The sequence below is a fragment of the Gallus gallus genome, chromosome 3 (genome assembly GCF_016699485.2).
Source record: "Gallus gallus isolate bGalGal1 chromosome 3, bGalGal1.mat.broiler.GRCg7b, whole genome shotgun sequence".
NCBI lineage: Eukaryota > Metazoa > Chordata > Aves > Galliformes > Phasianidae > Gallus > Gallus gallus.
The window spans coordinates 17,116,637-17,135,754 of NC_052534.1; the positions used below are offsets into that span (position 1 = coordinate 17,116,637).

The 19,118-nt window shown below is 37.6% G+C and overlaps 1 protein-coding gene across 1 annotated transcript; it reads right to left on the reverse strand.

Annotated features, from left to right (window-relative positions):
- Positions 1-6,984: 6,984 nt before the first annotated feature.
- Positions 6,985-15,884, reverse strand: DNAH14 (dynein, axonemal, heavy chain 14). The gene is made up of 9 exons (XM_419387.7): positions 15,773-15,884; positions 15,247-15,414; positions 14,219-14,331; positions 13,095-13,252; positions 12,060-12,188; positions 11,096-11,229; positions 10,231-10,395; positions 8,419-8,531; positions 6,985-7,112 (listed from the first exon to the last, which is right to left on the reverse strand). Exons 1-9 carry the CDS (start codon positions 15,773-15,775, stop codon positions 7,040-7,042), a joined length of 1,056 nt encoding a protein of 351 aa, XP_419387.4. The 5' UTR covers positions 15,776-15,884; the 3' UTR covers positions 6,985-7,039.
- Between the last annotated feature and the right edge of the window lie 3,234 nt (positions 15,885-19,118).

Genomic DNA, 19,118 nt, shown 5'->3' on the forward strand with positions numbered 1-19,118 from the left:
GTGTGTGATGGTGCTCTCCCATGAAGTTGTAATTAACTCATGAGAAAATGCAATTGGAACTGATTCTTTTGCATTTACACAAAAAATTCCACCCTTCTCCAAACTCCTTTGAAACAAACTTTCAAGATGTTCTACATCTTTCTATGTAATTATTCGGGGCATGCCTTTATGTAACATTGCCATCCTCCATTATTTTTGTTCTCTTAGTGAAAAAGACCATGTATTTTTCACGACGACTTCAAAAACATTTACAGTCAATCTCTCTCTATATATATTAATCAAATCTAATCTTAATTCCCTTTGAAGTAAATGCTTCTCCTGAGAAATTCCAAAAGGACCATGAACAAACACAAGTAAGCGTTTAAACATCGGTTATTTAAAGTCACTGCATTAATATTTACACCTCATTTTCAAAGAGTAATTGGAAGAAGAAATTGGCAGATAACTAGCTTTAATCATGGCACCCCTTTGCTACAACATTTAACTGGCCCTTAGGGCACAGTAGATTGCTTTTTGTATAGGTAAAAGAAGTCAAATGACTGCATGCAACACAGTGAAGGAAAAGTTGGGCAGGGTATGCAACACAGTGTGATGTCTTTCATTCACTGCACTGCCCAATGTCTCTTCTGGGATGATTCCATTTGCCGTTCATGGTTGTGACTTTGAGGACAGTTGGGTCCATCCCAGCAATGTTAACACAGAGGGTAAGGTTGGGGTAGCAAAAGAGAGGATTAAATTAAACAGGTGCTACACATACAGGTAGGTCAGAGTAAAATAGTACATGTATATATTGTAGACAAAGCACAAACAACCTGAACATTGCATTGTCAGAAATTTACCCTAACTTATCATTTACAGTCTCACTGTTTTAGTGTCTCATCAGATTCTTCTCTTCAAAATAATAAATAAAACAAGAAAAGCTTACGTTCTTACCAGAAAACTGCATACCCACTGGCAGTGAGATGGCTGCCATGAAAAGACCACACACTTCAGACACCATTCTGACCCCTGTTGGAAATTTACTTCCATCGTTGGCCATTGGCATCGTCTACTACAGTTCTGAAGGCTTCTCCGCATCAGCTGGAACAAGATTAGCCACAGTCAGTCAAGATTTGTTCCACTTGAAACTAAGCTTATCAATACCTTCCAATATCTCACTAAAGGCAACCCAGTGCATGTGGGCTATCCACCTTGGCTGTAATCACAGCCATTTCTGCAGCCAACCTACCAGTTCCTACAATTTCTACTATCATACTGTGTGCAGACGTGTACATGCATATGCACATACACATGCATACACAACATATATAAATCTATGAGCACATGCATACATATATCACACATATACACGATAGATACAAAGAGTTCATAAGCAGCAGAATGGGCCTGGCAGCATTCTTTTGGGTATTGCAAGCAACTTACAGATCATTCCCTGTCACTAAAAGTTTCTTTTATAACAACCACCTATTTGACAGCTGAAAAATGTACAGAAAAACATGTTTTTCTGATGCTGTTTTTAATTGAATGTTGTGCCCTGAGAGATGCATCAGAAAATGAAGACACTGCTGTATTTATCTCTATGAAAAGAAAACCTGGCATTCCAGCAGCTTAAGGATTTTAATTTAAGGAGAAAATAATGATGCCAGAAGTAAGCTGTGCTTCTATGAATGGATAAAGCAAAGCTAAACCCAGTCTTGTTGTTAAGGTGCGTTCGATTCTGCTGGAAAGCTGCTGAAATATGAAATTACTCATAGCTCTTCACTATCTCCAAGTTGTACTTCCAAGGAAGCACAGCTAAGAATATAACAGGTTATTGAGCTGTTATGGACAACATAACACTGACTGTGAAACTTGCTAACCTTGCCTCCTGCACGGCCAACAGCAATAGCCTCTCCTCGCTGTCCTGCACATAGACAAGATGGATGTGGTTGATACCATAAGGATGCTTCAAAAACACCTAAAAACGTCAAGTAACACATTGTGTTTGACCAGCGTTTCATTAAAAAGCCTTTATGAAGTGACAGCCATTTCAAACAGAAGACTGTATTTGAAAAGCAGCACTAATATCTTTGAAGACCTCGTTCTTTCTGCACTGCAGCAGGCTATTATATTATCCCCTTAAGGCATTTTAATGTAAATTTGAGGTTTTCAATGAGAATAACAACAGCTAGTATCTGATTGTTTCTCACCATACATTTTAGAAGTTTTAATGCATTTACAGTGAGAAATGTACCATTATCTGTCTGTACATGTTTTCATTTATCTGTCAATACTGAAAGTGGCTATGGAAACTTTCCCTTAATTTTTATATGAAAAGAAGATCCAAAAATCAATTACATGTAGAGCAAAAGATACCTTTGGTTTCCAAGCTTATCCTTTTACCTCTACTTTTATGTACTCATAATTTTTCAGATCAAATCGTGCTACTCTCTATTTACATTGTGTAAGATTTTGAGCCTACAAAGATTTCAGCGTAGCTGAGGTCAGTAAGATACCACACATGCTTCAAAGAAAGGGCAGATGTAGTACTTAGTGACATGGACTAGTGGGCAACGGTGTTGGTAGGTGTACAGTTGGACTAGAGGATCTCAGAGGTCTTTTCCAACCTCAGTGATTCTATGACTCATGCCTGCGTCAGTCTGAGTACTGCTCAAATCCTAAGTGCAGGAAAATATTTCCAGTGGGGTCACTTAATTCTAATTTAAAAGGGCTAGACAAAGATGGCTGTCTGTATACACAACCCCCATCCCTCTAGATATTACCAGAAAGCCAGGCAAAAGCACCTTGGATGAACAAAGAGCTCCTGGACAAACTCAGAAACAAAAAGGAAGCCTACAGAGGGTGGAAGTAAGGACGTGTAACCTGGGAGGAATAGAGAGACGTTGTCTGAGCAGCCAGAGATCAAATTAGGAAAGCTAAAGCCCTGACAGAACTGAATCTGGCTAGTAAGCCAAGTACAACAAGAAGGTTTCTATGTCAGTGATAAAAGGGACAGAACGGAGACTAGGGAAAATGCAGGCCCTACCCAGGAAGAAATGGGAGACCTGGTTACCCAGAGTACTGAGAAGGCTGAAGTAGTCAATGACCTTTTTGCCTCAGTCTCCGGCAGGATGCGCTCTAGCCACACCGCCCAAGTTGCAGAAGGCAAAGGCAGGGACTGGGGGAATGAAGAACTACTCACGGTAGGCATCAGAGGAACGGTAGGCATCTGAAGGTCCTGAGGGAACCAGTGGGTCAAGCTCGGTAAGGCACTATCCATCATGTTTGAGTAGTTGTGACGGTTTGGTGAAGTTCCTCTGACTGGAAAAGGGAAAATATAATTCCCATTTCTGTAAAGGGAAAACAGGAAGACCCAGGGAACCACGGGTCAGTCAGTCTCATCTCTGTGCCAAGATCGTGGAGCTAAGCTAAGGCACATGGAAAACAGAGGTGACTGGGGACAGTTAACATGAATTCATTATGGGCAAATGGTGCCTGACAATTTTGGTGGCCTTCTATGACGGGGTTATAGCACTGATGTATAAGGGAAGAGTAATGATGGACTACCTGGGCTTGTGCAAAGCATTTGATTATAAATGTTGGCATCATTACAAAAAGAAGTGTGTGATTCCAAAGTACCACTGAATTTTAAATATGGAATACAGTCAAGAGATATTCTCATGCATCTCCATTGGTGCTTATGTCTTACCAGCCATAGATCTGCTGAACTCTAATATATGTGCATCGTTGTCTTCAATTTCATTATTCATTGACAATGTGTCATATTAATCAGGTCTTCAAAATACAGAAGGCGATCTTCCTATTAGTTCAAGATTCTATCTTTGATCATACAATGTATTTTGTAGTATTTGTTCCTACAACTTATCTCATTTGCATACTTACCTAGAATGGTCTTGAAATCTTTCAAAGAGGTTTCTTTTTCTCTTGTTGATTCTGATGTTTTCAATTTAAGTATTATCAGTCATTCTAAAATAATATTACAAACTGTCTGCTGCAGGATTACACTTGGGACACTGAGCTACTATGAGACAGAAGCAAAAACTGCACATTTTATTCTGTCCAATGAAAATGCCTAACTCTTAACAGCAACCAAAAGTGCCTACTGAGAAACGTTAGGATTTTGATGGGTAAAGATTACCTTAACACACTTGCAATCGCAGTGTTCTTGAAGCATGCTCAGTCACACGTAAGATGAGATGGAACAAGCAGCTCAATTTCAGGCAATTACTTAAATGCTCTAAATTACTGCAGCTCTGAAAAACAGCATTATCAAAAAGACACTGCCGCAAAGAGCACAAAATTGTATTTTCTTACATAAGTAAGTCCAACTTGTTATATTGCACAATCATTTAAAAATATTTTAAAGCCTGTTTAAACAAAACACATTCAGTATTACTTTACCCTCAAGTTCCCCCTCAATGTTCTGTTATTATAGTGTTAACTTATCAGGACACTGCTTTGTTTTATATAACTATGCACATACCTCTGGGGCTTAAATATAGACTTGCTGAAATTATTCTTCTACAGTTGCCACTTAAGTCACATCTCTTAGTTTTGCGACACATGCACAGTCTATTCCCAGAGGTATTTCCCAATGGGGGTCATGATTTTAGGCACTTTTCCTTCTAGCTCATCATCTCTTCCAGAATACTGCACTATTTTATGTCAAGGCTAAGGAAATATTGACAGATGTCACTTCTGCCAAAATGGTATAATCTAACCTGGAAAAGAATTACTAAAAAAACTGAAGACAAATGTATGCATTTAAATACATATTGATATATAAACAAAACAAATAGCATGAGTCACAGAATCAATAAAGATGGGAAAAGACCTCCAAGACCATCCTGTCCAACCCTAACCCATCCCCACCAACGTTGCCCACAAATCCATGGCCCTCAGTGCCACATCCATACGGTTCTTGAACACCTACAGGGACACACCGAGTAATTCAAAACCTGAGGATACAGGCATAACAAAATGGTACCAAATGTGCCTTAAATTAATGGGTAACTGCTTCGTAATGACACGGTTAAAACAGTTTGCACTGAGTCCCAGGAAGGACCTGTGAGATGATGCGGTGCAGCGCTGATTTCTGTGCTTTTGGTTGAAGGCATTGAGGTATTCCAAGGGAAGGTGTTTCCAGAAAATGCTCCTGAGAATAAGATCTTACACTCAAGGTCTGTGGGAAAATATGCACCAAAAAAGGAGTACTGTAATGGGCAGAATTCATATGTGAGTGGTCTACAATCAAAACAACTTATTTTTGACAATAAAGCCATTACATGGTCAAAACAGACAATTTTTTTAATGTGTGAAGTAGTGTTTACACTTGTCCGTAGGAATCAGAAAGCAGAGCCAACAGCCAATGTGTGGTTCAAGCAGGTTTGTTTCACTGTCCTCATTTGGAGCTCAACTTTTAATGACCTTGATGTACTGAATAGCGTAACCAAAGTGACTTATTGCACGAGCGGTCCTCAAAGAGCTTTGCCTTGACATCACATTTAAGAAATACTAAGAATCAGAACAAATCCAGCAGAATAACTTCTAAATTGCTTTCCTTAATGTGTAGGGATCTAAACCAACAGAACCCTTGAAGAGGAACAACCCAGTGCATAAACAAGCTGAGTAGCCAAGATAGAAGTCGCACTGCCATTTCCTTTTGAAAAAGTCTTCTGCTCAAGGCTACTTGTGTGAAGGACCAATAAATACCTTCACATAAGCAGCACCATGCCAAGGAATGCAAACAAAACCAAAAATTCAACACAACAGATTCATGGGCTCTGTAGGGACTGCGCTCTCTTTCACCATCTTTATATTTATGGGAACATATAACTCACAAATTTATTCAAATGCTGAAGTTCGGAGAGCCTTGACAGCTTTCTGGGCTTCCTACAGGTAGGTGTTTAAGGTTATAAGATCTCAGGATAGAAAAACATTTCAGAAGACATCTCCTTTGAATTGGACAAAGCTGATTTTGACAAATTGTACTAGGAATATTCCATAGTTAAATCACTTAAAGTTGAATGTTGATGAACTTCCACCTATGAATATTCTGCTTTTAGGGAGAGTGCTACGTATCAGTATTAATGTACGAATCAACAAACAAGTCTGAATAATGCAAAGCGAAAACATTTTTTTTTCAGAAGCCGACTCATCATATATTGTTTTTAATGATTAATTCCATAAGCAGCCGCTCTCAGGTATTACACACTTATATCCCCTATTTATTCCAGTACCTTTTCCATCTCAGTAACTTTACATTTTGACAAAGTACTACTTGATGGTCTATATCTTTCCCACTCGGTGGTTCCAATGGAAGAGAAAGGACAACAGCTCTTTCCAGGTCCCTGCTTGGGATATGAGTGAAAGATGGAATCCATGTGCTCTTAGCACAAAGTTTATCATTCTGATATAAGCTCCAGAAAAAGTCTCTTCATAAGACGAGGACTAATTAAAAAGCTATAAGAATAATCCTAACTAAAGGATACATTTTCATGAAAAGGGGAAAAAAAAATTTCATGTGAAGAGTTAATAATGTCTTTTTCATCAGCAAACACAACACAAATATCATTTATACACCAGTAATGGAAGGCTTAAAGAGAAAAGGTGTAGTGTGACAGGATTTTGTTTACTCACTAATATATGGACTGAATTCCATCATTCACTCCATATTCAGCATAGATTTGGTGCAACCACTCTCATTTTACTAAAGAACAACCTAGTAATTATTATTTTCTATAGCTGAAAATCACAGTTCAAATCCTACAAGGCACTCGACAAACATCACTTTAAAGCTCGTTTTTCTCCAGATTAAAATTCCAGGCTCCTTCACAGCATAAAAGCTTAATTAAAAAAAAAAAAAAAAATACTAGAGCAAGTCTTTGATGCTGTTATCAGCAGGTACTCTAGCATGTTTATAATGCTGTTGGGTTTTTTTTTTTTGCTTCATCAAGCATTTAAGGAAAAGAAGATACACATTGATAAAGTGTGCATCAGAGGATTCTTTAATTCTTTTCACATGCACAACCACCTGCATTCAGACTGATTTGCTCTTGTTCGCCTTGCTTCTTCCAGCATTGATTTTCCAGTGCAGAATGAATTTCTTCATTCTAGAAGCAACGGAAATAATTATTTATGCATGCAAAGTTTGCAGACCATCTCAACTGCTTCCACAACAGCTCATTAACAGCACTTAACGCTGCTGGAAGACAGATGCAAACACAGGCAGCCATTTTCTGCCTTCTAAACACTGCCTCCTCACCTGCCCAAATACCTTGATGGAGGCGTGAAATGTGTAACTAAAGCCTATTATTCCTGCAAAAGGCAAAGTACACTAAGTAGACGTAAGTATTACCTTGTATTTACCCAAGTACTAGTATGCCATACTAAAATACCATAACTGCAAAGGTAATTTTCTACACCATAAACATCATTCTGCCATTGCCAGTAACGAGGCAGAGTATTTAAGCTAACTGTGCCTGATATAGCGGTGGCAGAAGAGAAACAACGTTCCTCTATTCCTCAGTGTTCACTATGGTCTCAGCTTCCCTGGGTGGACAGCTTTTACATCTTATCAGTCTTCCAAACATTCCTACTGTACCATCCTTAATTCTCCAGTTAACAATATGTGTAATGAAATAAGGTCATGATTATTTGGTTAATTTTTAAATGTGAAATGTGCTCTGGCAAAACTAAAATGCATTTTCAAAACAGGTGCGAGATATGTGATGCCTTCATTGCAATGACTGATGCACATGCAAAGAACTTCCATGCACAAATTCCACATGAGACACACTGTCAAAGAACCAAAACTGAAGAACTTACTTTCAGTAACGTTGCTGAGATGAAAGCCAAAAATAAATCAGAAACAAGTATATGCCATTAAAAGGGAATAATGATAAAATATTGAAACAAACACTAAAGAAGTGGATTTTTAATACAAGTTTCTGAAGGAAGTTAAACTTCAATTACCATGTTTTCACTGGTTTCCGTAACAGCTGATCAAAGGAATGCGAGAACTTTACAAGTAAGTGTTTTCTTCTATTTGACACTAAATGCTCTGCTCAAGTACATTCTATATAAGGTGAACCGTATCTGCTATCTCATACATTCTATGTAATGTGAAAGGAAGGGAATGAAAGAATTAACTTGCCTCTTAAAATTTAGCACGTATATAGAAAATACCAGAGATATTCTTACTTTTTCTAAGGTTAAATAAATAAGGAAAAAACAAAAAATAACAAAAGGCAAGAGAACTTTTGGTTCATTCCATATTTTGAGTACTCTGTAAATTATTCAAAATGCCAACGCAGGACTTAACACGCTATTAAGCTGGCATTATATCATAGAAAGATAAATAACATAATCAATGTAACTGGTTGACTTCAATTACTTTTTTTTTCTTATTCTTCTTACCTGAAATTGGAAAATAAATTCAAGTTGAGTAACCTGTAATACAGATGTCTTTCACGCAGCCATCGTGGTACGGGTGTGGCCTCCATTTCTCCTAATTTCTGGTTTACATGAAACTAGGGTGGAAAGAGAAAAAGGAAATGCTACACAGCTGCTTCTTAAAATAATTCAGTGTTTTCTGAATCTTCGTTATCAAGTACATAGGACAGAAGTACTGATGACCTTGGCAGTGGCAACATACACAATACTGAATGAGATGAAAAGAGAATAAAAGCCTTTTGGAAATATTTCCAGTACAGCATGGGCAGCTGCATTCACCTGAAAGATGCTCAACATGCTGCCATTTGTCAGCAAACTCCCCCAGAAATTTTCTTTAACCTTTTTCACATCTTTCAGGTAGGAAAACAGCATCTTGTAGTAATAACATGCTACGCAATCAGGTTTTCATTCTCCAGACAGAATGTTCACTCCTGTATGGAGGGATTTAATATTTCAAAATCGTAAATCAGTTTATTTCTTTTTCCAGTTATGGAGTAGTGTCAGGCTGGCATGAATGCAGTAAACTGGCAATAGACAGATGCCCTTATATAGAAATTTTCATTATCATCATTATAGAGTATATATCTTCATTATAGGAGCATAAGAAAGGGAAAATTGGGTACTAAGCGCTAAATAATTGTTTAGAATGAATCATTCTCTGGTTTAGCCAAAGCAAGCAATAGATCTTTTATTACAAGACTCTGGAACAAATAGCTTTGCATTTGAATCAACATATTTCAAATTTATGTACTAGTGCAGGCATCCTAAAGGCCAAGAAAGAAGTTTGAACCCTTGTTTTCCCAGACAGGTTGCCAACATTTACGCCCTTCTTCCAACCCAGCTTTATAAAAGCTCAGTACCTCCACTGGTAGCAAATACATCTTCCCCATTTTGACACAAAAGTAATTGCATCAGTTTCTAAGCTATGCCTGTAATTGTCTGACATTCAAATAATGCATCATCTAAAAGTTTAACTTTAGCAGCCAGCAACAATCCAATTATGTACATTATGCAAATTATGCAATTATCACTTATTCCATGCAAGGCTGGTGTCATACTTGTTCTAAACTTTACTGATGCTTACGAGAACAAGGGATTGAAAACTGAGGAAGAAATCCAGTTTGCCTCTTTACAAAAACATTTAAGAACTGATGAAACCTCATGCAATGTGGTGATCATATTCTTAAAGGGTATTATTCTTAGCGTTTCTTTTATGCGTATCAGTAGTCTGCACCCCTGGTGAGATGAATTAGCTCTCTGATCTGACTGAAAATTAACATGGCAAACAAAATAAATACACATATAAAGTATTTTACTTCACTTACAGCTAGGTGATTGAGATTATCTGATATAGTCACCAAGAAATCATCAATGCCAATGCAATGGAGAGGGTAGCATAGAGCCAGGCTATCTGAAGGCTTATACAGGTTTACACCAACCATGAAAGCTCATTCTGTGCAGAGAATATACTTCAATATTTTGTTTCTTTGTTTTGGTGGTTATGGTTAGTTGGTTACTTAGGGAAATGCTGACAAAACTAAAGAAAGACCAATCGGTACATCACAGAGAACTTGCCTATTCACAACACAAAGAATAAAAGAAAAATGAGCAAAAGGATGAGCAATATTAAGCCCAAAGCTAGCAGGAGGCTCATCTTTAGGATGGATCAGCAAGCTGTTCACTGACAAGGGTAATATAACTGGGATGTGGTAATAAATGAAAAGCAAAATGTTCTTTATATGGAAATCTCCACTTTATTTTTGTATAATACACTACCTTAGACACGAAAGACGCTGTAACAGTCCAATATTCTTTACTGTGCATAGCTGTACTTGCAGAGACAGCCTGTAAATTGTATGGGTTGTAGGGAACTCTAAGATTGTTCTTGTGTTTTTGAAGACAATATATATATTCACCACTATCTCTTGGCAATAAAGGTCTCTGTCAAAAGATAAAATTATTTATAACTACATACATAATTTATTTTTTCATGATGACAAGCTGTATGTCTGTAGATTATAAAAGAAGAAGAAAAAGTACTTGATCCTTCTAAAAATAAACAACACAGAATTGACCAGAAAGCTATCCTATTATTATCACTTTTTGAATTCTATTATTTATACTCATAATAATTAATTCTCAGTTCTTCCAACAGCAAGCTAAATATTACTTTTTCTTGTTGAGAAAACAGTCCTACTAGTCTATTGCAACTTTTTAAATCCAAACTTGATGAAACTGTTCTGTAATTTCATTACTCCATGTAATCTTTCTCCATCTATAAATACAGCATATGTGTTTGTCTTCAAATGCACCAAACAAGAGAATGCAGGAGGTGCCTGTTTGGCCACATGAAGAGCAGAAGGCCCAGTGTCACTCATAGGCCTGATACTTGGTGTGTCTGATCAGGACAGGCATGGCCACAATTCTACTTAATGCTAAGAAATCTGAGCCACAGGAAGCACTGGCTAAGTGCTAAGTTCCCATAACCACTGTGCATCCAGAGGATGTAAGGTTCTAAGGCAAAATGTGTTGTTTTCAGAGGGGAAAATTTTCCAGGAGATACGTATTTTAGATATATGACCAATGTCACTTGTGGAATGTGCAGTCGCACAGGATGTGGAGAAGGGAAAGCAAAAGTCACCGTAAGCGCCAACTTCTGAAGCCTGGCCACATCAGCCTCTCTAGCTAAATACTCCCAGGATGGTAACTTTGTTTGCCAGCCAAGTTTGCCACGAAGCCTCAAAATGTGCATTATAACATCGTCATCAGTTGGCTCTGTTACATCAAGAAAAGCAAAGAAAAATAGTAATTTCTTTATCCCTTCAATATAAAGCCTTTTGATTCAGTGCGTACAGTAAGTATGGAGCATCGGTGTAATTACATCCAAACTAAGTTGAAAGATGCTGAAAACACGTCTCAGAAAGTCCCTCTCTCAGAAAAAAAAAAATAACAAGCCATTATACATTCCAAATGTATTTTGCTGTAATTGAAGAACGGTGGTTCAATCGACTTCAAAGTAATTTCATTTTCCAGAGATTTTACACTAATATTTGGTGTATTTTACACAGCAAAATTCAAAGTACTCACTAGAAAAAAATCTGACATACTGCCCAAAGGTTTTACTCAAGTCTAAAGAGAAAAAAGGTAGCAAAAAAAGAAGAAAAAAATAGAATCCAATTGCAATATCAGTCCCTCCCAGTTTTCAGAATCAGCAACAGAGATTATTAACAGAGAAGTAATGTTCAGAATCTATTTTTCTCCACAATTATCTTGGAAGATAAGGAGGAAAACACACCTACTACTCTTTGAGAATCTTTTACTTAAAATAAAAGTAACTAAATATCAATTACAAATAACTTAAAAATAAGTATTAAAGTACTGTACAGAAACAACTTACAGTACAAAATCAGGTATGAAAAATGTGGTGAATATGGAAGATGAAGTTGTCAGTCTTTCCCCTGCATATGCACTTTTACTCTAAGGGCAGAAGGACAAGGAAAGGGAGTAGCAGTTGTATATATTCCTTATTATATCAATGGAAATCTGACAAAAATAGACAGATAACTATGAGCACAGTCTTCCCCATGGGGCTACAACCTGCGTACCTGTTTCATCATATGAATAAACTTTTGCTCCCATAGGCTTCTTCGGAGAACATTCAACCTTTGGATGCTCACAAACCTTTTTAAGGCAACTTGGTTCCAAAACAGACTTCTGTATTTCAGTCCTTCTATCTGCAAACACCACATTAAAAAGGAAAATGTTATGCATTGAAAGCAGATCACTATGCACAATATTTTTTTTTTAATTCAGAGAGACACACACACACAAGATACTGTTTATTTTTGTTGAAAATACAATACAAAATATACAAAATATCATAAATTGGCATCACAGTATATCATAAAACCATGACACATACTTCAGTATGGTCGGATCAGAAATGTAATGCTTACTTTCTCTGTATTCCACAAGGTGAGAGGATCACATTCACTTTCGTCATATGCTAGATGGAAAGAGTTTGGGCTCTGTTTATTACTAGAAAAGCTTTTTATCCATTCTGAAATTGAGTCCATATAATCCATCTGGTGGTTCTGAGTGAGCAAGGGTAGGACCAGAGGGCCTCCAGAGATCCCTTTGGCCAGTTGCAGTCAGTTTGAAACTTGTGATGACATATGAAGAGCAAGTCTTTGTGTGCAGCTTCATTTCCCTGTACACACAATTCCATCTATTATGATTTTATGTTTTAGAAAGTTTATCTCACTTCATGCTTCAAGAAAACCCAATGTGATCACAGGAAGAGATGAGAAACAGTCACAGCCAGGGGGAAAGGCCTATTCAAGACCCATGACATGGCTTTCTCACTTAAAGAGACTTGGAATAGATTAACCTAGACTGAAAAGAAGCATGGATAACTGCAGGTGTTTAAAAATCAAGTAACACATATTCATGCACTTTGCAGTTGGAATACTGATATAAGTCTGTGTTCTTTCTTCGCCACTCCTTTTTTTTTTTTTTTTTTAATTTTTATTTTTTAAAGATGCCAGCTTTGGCAAGACTGTTTTTACATATTTATAACGATAAGGAAAGAAAGTCATATTTTTTACTACTGCATGTTTTTAGCATTTGAGGTACTTTACCATATACAGTTGAAGAAGGCGATGTGCCATTATTGTCCTCAGAGATTATGGATGCCACTTTCGCTATGCTCCTCTTCACCTCCATTGCCTCATGGCCAGACCTTCCCGTGGGCTCACAAACAGACTCTTCTCTTTCATCTTTATGTTGTTTTGGGAGTCTAAAATCAAGCAAATGTAAGGAAAAAAACCCTGAAGATCCAGTCATATGGTAAGATAGGAAAATCAACTAAACTATTACTAGTATCATAGCATGCATTTATGTTACAGTGCACCTGTCCTATTGTTATAAAATATACAGTGGAGGTGACATAAAAATTAAAGAAGTTCTCCAGATCTTGACATCTCCCAATCAGAGTTTAGAGGCAAGAGATCAATTTGTTCAAAATCCACTGTGAAGAAATCAACGCCAATAAAATTACCCCAAGGATAAAAACAACTCAAGTGTGGCTTTAATCCAACCCACAAAAACAGGGAACGCAGGATTGCACGTAAGAAGGCATTATTGTCTGTTCAACATGGGAAAACGACTTTCCTTTCTCAACAACTGTACAAAAAGGAAAGGGAGACCAAAAGATGGCCCATGCGAGAGGTCAGGGGATTACAGGCTTCTAGAGCTTTCTGCTCTGCGTAGCTGTTGAGAAGGACAGCACTGAGAGGTTCAGAAGGGAAGAAACAACGAACCTGCTCTCTATTAGCTTGACTCGTATACAGCAGAGCTGCAGCCCCAAACATCCAGAGTCCAATATCTATGTTTGCTACCATAAAATCTGAAGTATACTCATCTTTGTGTACTTTTACACAGACAGGTAAAAGTCACACAGTATGTAAGAATAGTTCTTGTAGTATATAACTTGCCCATTTTGCTAGAATCAGAATTACAATGCAACTAATCTCTATTTCTTTTATAATGATTTTCCTGCACTTCTCCAGATTTTCATGGACATAAACAGGATAGGTCTCTATTACAGTCAGTCAAAACCATAATGGTTATGCCGGGGTATTAATCCAGGCTTCAACAGAACTCACAGGGAAGCAGTCACATAAGTCGGCCCATTGCTATTTCATCTTTTAACTAGCAGAGAACAAAAAACTTACCATAAAGAAAAAACTATGAGTTTACATACACTTTACTAGGACACACACCACCTTCTTCATTTACTTCTGCTTTGTGCTTAGTTTCTGTTCTTGCTCTATGAACCGCCGTGTGAAGAATGGAGTACTTCTCTACTGGAGATGCCTGGGAACAAAGGACATTAATGCATAACTATCGAGTGAGTGGTCACGTGTTATACTCCCAAGAATATCAAAGAATAAAATTATCTAAAAACTATGCAACATGTTTTCAAAAGCTAAAGGATACCCTAACGCAGTTTTCATTAAAGAACATTTCTTACTTAAAATATACAACATTTTACTTGCATGAAAATTACTTATAAAAAAGAATCCTGATAAAGGGCTTAAAAATAACAACATGCAAAGCACTAAAATTAATGTCTAGTATTTTCATACAGAGTATAGTGACACGTTAATACTTCTTTTTCCATCAACCTAAGACTGAAATTGTTACAAACCTTCAGAAAAAAAGAAAGGAAAGATACTGAATTTAGAAAAAGGAAGCATGGTTTTGCAGAAGGCTTGTGCCAAACACTCAGTGAACAGATTTCCATTATTTATTGGAAATTTGATGAATTTACACAGCATTACAGATGGAGTAGTAGGATAATATATATATAACGTAGAGGACTGACCTCCGTTTGCATATTGACTTCACCCTTGTGCAATGGAACTTTGCTATGTTATAGGAATTACTTGAAAAAACACTTTGGACTGTATAAAAAGAAATCTAGGATAAAATAAGACATCATGCAGTGCCTCTTCTTCAGATTCGACAGCTACAGCTTACTGCTGTGAGAAGGTATTTTAACAATGACTTCTGTAGTATATTTGGTAGGAGTAATTTAGTAATGTGAAGCTACCTGTTAACTCCACTTTGGAGAGACATAAGGTAGAAAGTCATGAACAAATTCAAAAGATTTCACTTTTTTCTACCTTAAAAAACACCTCAATATGCCCCAAAGTGCATCAGAAAACAAAATCAGTTCTGTAAACAGTAATTCAATATTAACATTGCTGCAAACATGCCTATTCTCACCGGTTCAGTGCTGTGCTTCCTCCTGCTGCCAGCCGGCCCACACATGATACATCTGCCTTTTGCCATAAGCAGCACCTCTGCCCTGTCTGCTTCAAAACGGAGATGAGACTCTAGTTGTTCTTTCAGCATTTTGTTTTGCCCATCCATCTGTGGTTGGCATCCTTTGTCCTAACAATAAGAAAACATCAATTAAATGAAATCTGCAATAATGACCGTGCCCCTAAAGAGAACTTCACACCTGAGAAGACCCACAGGCACCACCCATGCACGTCAAAATATAAGCATAAGTGCTAATAAGATAGTGTGTTGGGAAGCTGAAGAAAGATGAGGCTGTACATTCAACCTCGCCTTTACAATTCACACACGTAAAACAGTTACTGTATCTTAATGAATTAATGCATGGCCAGTGGATCACACGCATATTTTAGCACAGTAAAGAATGAGGTGAAATAGGCTGCCCAGACTGGGTCAGGTCTAGCAACAGAAGCTCAAAGAAAGCACACCATCATTGGGAACCCATGCTCACCATCTCCGCAGCTGTATCATCTGACTGAGGGCACCTGGGTGGGATGGGCAGGGTCTGCAGAGCTGCAAGTGGTGATGGCAGCCCTCACCCCTCTGCTGCTCCTTCTCCAGCTGTTGGAGGGCCGTTGGGGCCTGGGTGGCCAACGGCTGTCCCTGTGGGCTCTGCTTGGCCATGGGTTGGCTGCCCATTGGATTGTCCAACCCCAGTATCAACATCTGAGCTGTCAGCTGAGTTAAGCTATCAGTTGTAAACCTATGTGTTTACATAGATGTAAGCTCGTGTACTTAGGTAGATGTGAGAGAGTGTATAACTTGTTGGGGTTTTTTTGTAGTAAGCTTTTCAATGAATTCCTTGAACTTTCCAGCAGGGAATAAGGCCGAGCCATGGTTAATGGCTCTTGCTGCTTAGCTACTCTTGCTGTCTGCCAGAAGGAGGGTGTCAGCAGGCACATCACAGGCTTCCTGCTGTGACTGCACCTCTACTTCAGGGTGCTCATTCTTTAGGAGTCTATAAAAAGCTACACTCAGAACTTTATTATAACTCAGTAGTATATTCAATGGAAAAAAAAGAATAGTTTGATGAGATTGATTTTCCATTTTTTTTCTTATGCTTTTAAGAAGTTTCCACCAGCTCTTGGATTTCCAATTGTAAATAGCTTAGTTAACTTCTTTCAATAGTTTCAAGACGATATGGGTAATGTAAGTACTTGGACAAAGTAATCAGATGTTACTACATCCCCACCAACCTGGATTGTTTTAAAGATAAAACTGTTCAGTACTTTGATATCTTGAACTCGGTCCACTTTTGAGTTTTCTTGAGCCCCTACTGCACACAGATCATATTCTTTCACTTGTGTTTCATTAATAGTAAAATTATAACAGAATTAAAATGAAAAAGTGTATTTCAAGAAATGGAAAGGGATTTTATCTGGACTGCCAGACACAGTTGGAGAACTATAGAGGAAAAGCAGTTTGCTCAGAACAAACTCAAGCATACTGATTTGGCCATACAAGGCTTTCCTGAAGATTTAAATTGTAACTAATCCTTTATTTGCCAATCTGAAAGCATTATACCCAAACAAAATAAGATCTTCTAATCATGATAATGTGAGTAACCCTGACTTGGTGAGTGAGTAATAAGTGTCACAACAAGGAAATGCAATCTCAAATGACACAAAAAAATAAAATCCATGCACTTACACACAGGAGATTCACATGCAGAGCTCCTATTGAAACTACCTGTAGCTATAAGAATAATTGGAATGCTGAAATATAGTAAATTTTCCAGACATAAAAATATGTGACCTAATAAATACCTGCAGATTTTTCTGTCTGTTTGTAAATGTTAGGTTTTATGAAAGATTCAGAAAGGAATGACTCCTGAGAATAGAGACCTTCAATGCTATCTCATTATTCTAGGACAGTTTCAGTTGAGAAATGGTCACTTTTAATCAAAAAATAAAACTCCTTTTTCTAAATGCTACTATTAATCTGGATGCAATTAAAGTAGCATCTGCCATTACATTTGCTGGTAGAAATAACTCCATGAATCTGGTTAATTATTGAAACCAGAAGCATTCTATGTGGCTTTGAAAGCAAATTCAAATGTTTTACTTCTTTTTGTAACACACGACTGTATTTACACATTATTTTGTAGGTTTACAAACAGTGATGTCTCTTTGCATGAGAATTCTGTGTCCTCTTTGTGCTGCAATAAATGGCATCACTGCAACAGTGATTGAAGGGTAATGTGCTCCAAACCAAATCAAGTGAATGAAATTAAAATGAACACCTGCTGACGAAGTTACAGTTTGCTAAAGCAAGCACTCTGCTTTGTTAAGAGATGCGAGGAAATGCTTTAAAACAATTTTCACCATAAAACGTTAAAAAACAAATCTAAGGGCAAATGGGAAATGATGGAAAGGTTTAGGAAGTGCTAAGAGGAGCTGCATTTTTCCACTCTGATTCTAAACATATTGAAACATAAATCTCACATCTTTAAATAGACCATCCTCTGGGTATAACTGAAAATAACAAGAGCACATTAATCACCGAAGCAGCCTTGATCCACCTGAATCCTACAGATTTTTACTGAATTATATGAAATTCAGTCATGATTATCAGACTCATAGAATCATTAAGGTTGGAAAGGACCACTAAGATCATCTAAGTCCAACTGCCAGCCCATCCCCACCAATACTGCCCACTGACCACGTCCCTCAGCGCCACATCTCCACAGTTCTTGATCACCTCCAGGGATGGTGCCTCCATCAGCTCCGTGGGCAGCTGTGCCACTGCATCACTGCTCCTCCTGAGAAGAAATTCTTCCTGATGTGCAACCTGAGAAGGAGTCTTTGTAGCAGACGTAGGTCCCACTGTACTGAAAATCCCAGGAATGACATGAATAAATAGTGCTTTTTATGAGTCCGTAGCTATTTACAATTCTGAACATATATATGCACATATATGTACTTACGTACACACACGCTCCTATAGCAGTTTTTCATATATATATATATATATATATATACTGTATATATATATACACTGTATATATGTATATATACATAGGAATATATAAAAATAAGTATATATAGAAACTGCTATAGGAGCATGGATACAGAAATTGGTTTACTCCCTGGTATAAAATCAAGCAGCCAAAATCAAATGCAGTGTACTGGCAAAAACCAATAGCCTCTGTGAAAAAAGAGCCTTTAATACTTTCAGACTTTAATGCCTTTCAGACATTTAGGCAGTCTCAGGATGGATAAAGACAGATGGCTTTCCAGTAGCTGCAGCAATCTGGGTTCTCAGGACTCTCCTGAAAAGTTTCCCTGCAGGCTGAGAGGACTTTGCTCCATATACCAAAAAATCCAAATTCTTTTTATTTAAGAGAAAAATGCAGCGAGTATATTATGTAAATAAACACAGGATAATAGGTTACAAACTGAACTGTAAATTGATGGAGGTAGAGAAAGGAATAAGAAGGAAAAGTGAAATTTTCACTGAAGAATACAGATGTGGCACACACGTGAGATAAATAAAGCACCTTAAATAAACCAGCAGAACATCCCAAATTCATTTTATAAGGTGAAAAATGAAAGCAAATCACACACTTCGGGACCAGCTGACGCATTCAACCCAAAGCTCGGTTTAGAAAAAAGCACTGGCATTGTATTCATGTCCCTGTCAGCTGCTGCTATTTCTTCACAGGGGATCACATGAGGAATAATCTGAGAGCTTCCTGAACTCCAGCATAACCTTTCAAGAGGAATTCTAAGAACCCCTATAGACCTGTACAAGGTTTGAATACCCTTCTTCATCCCAGAAGGGAATCTTCAGTTCTT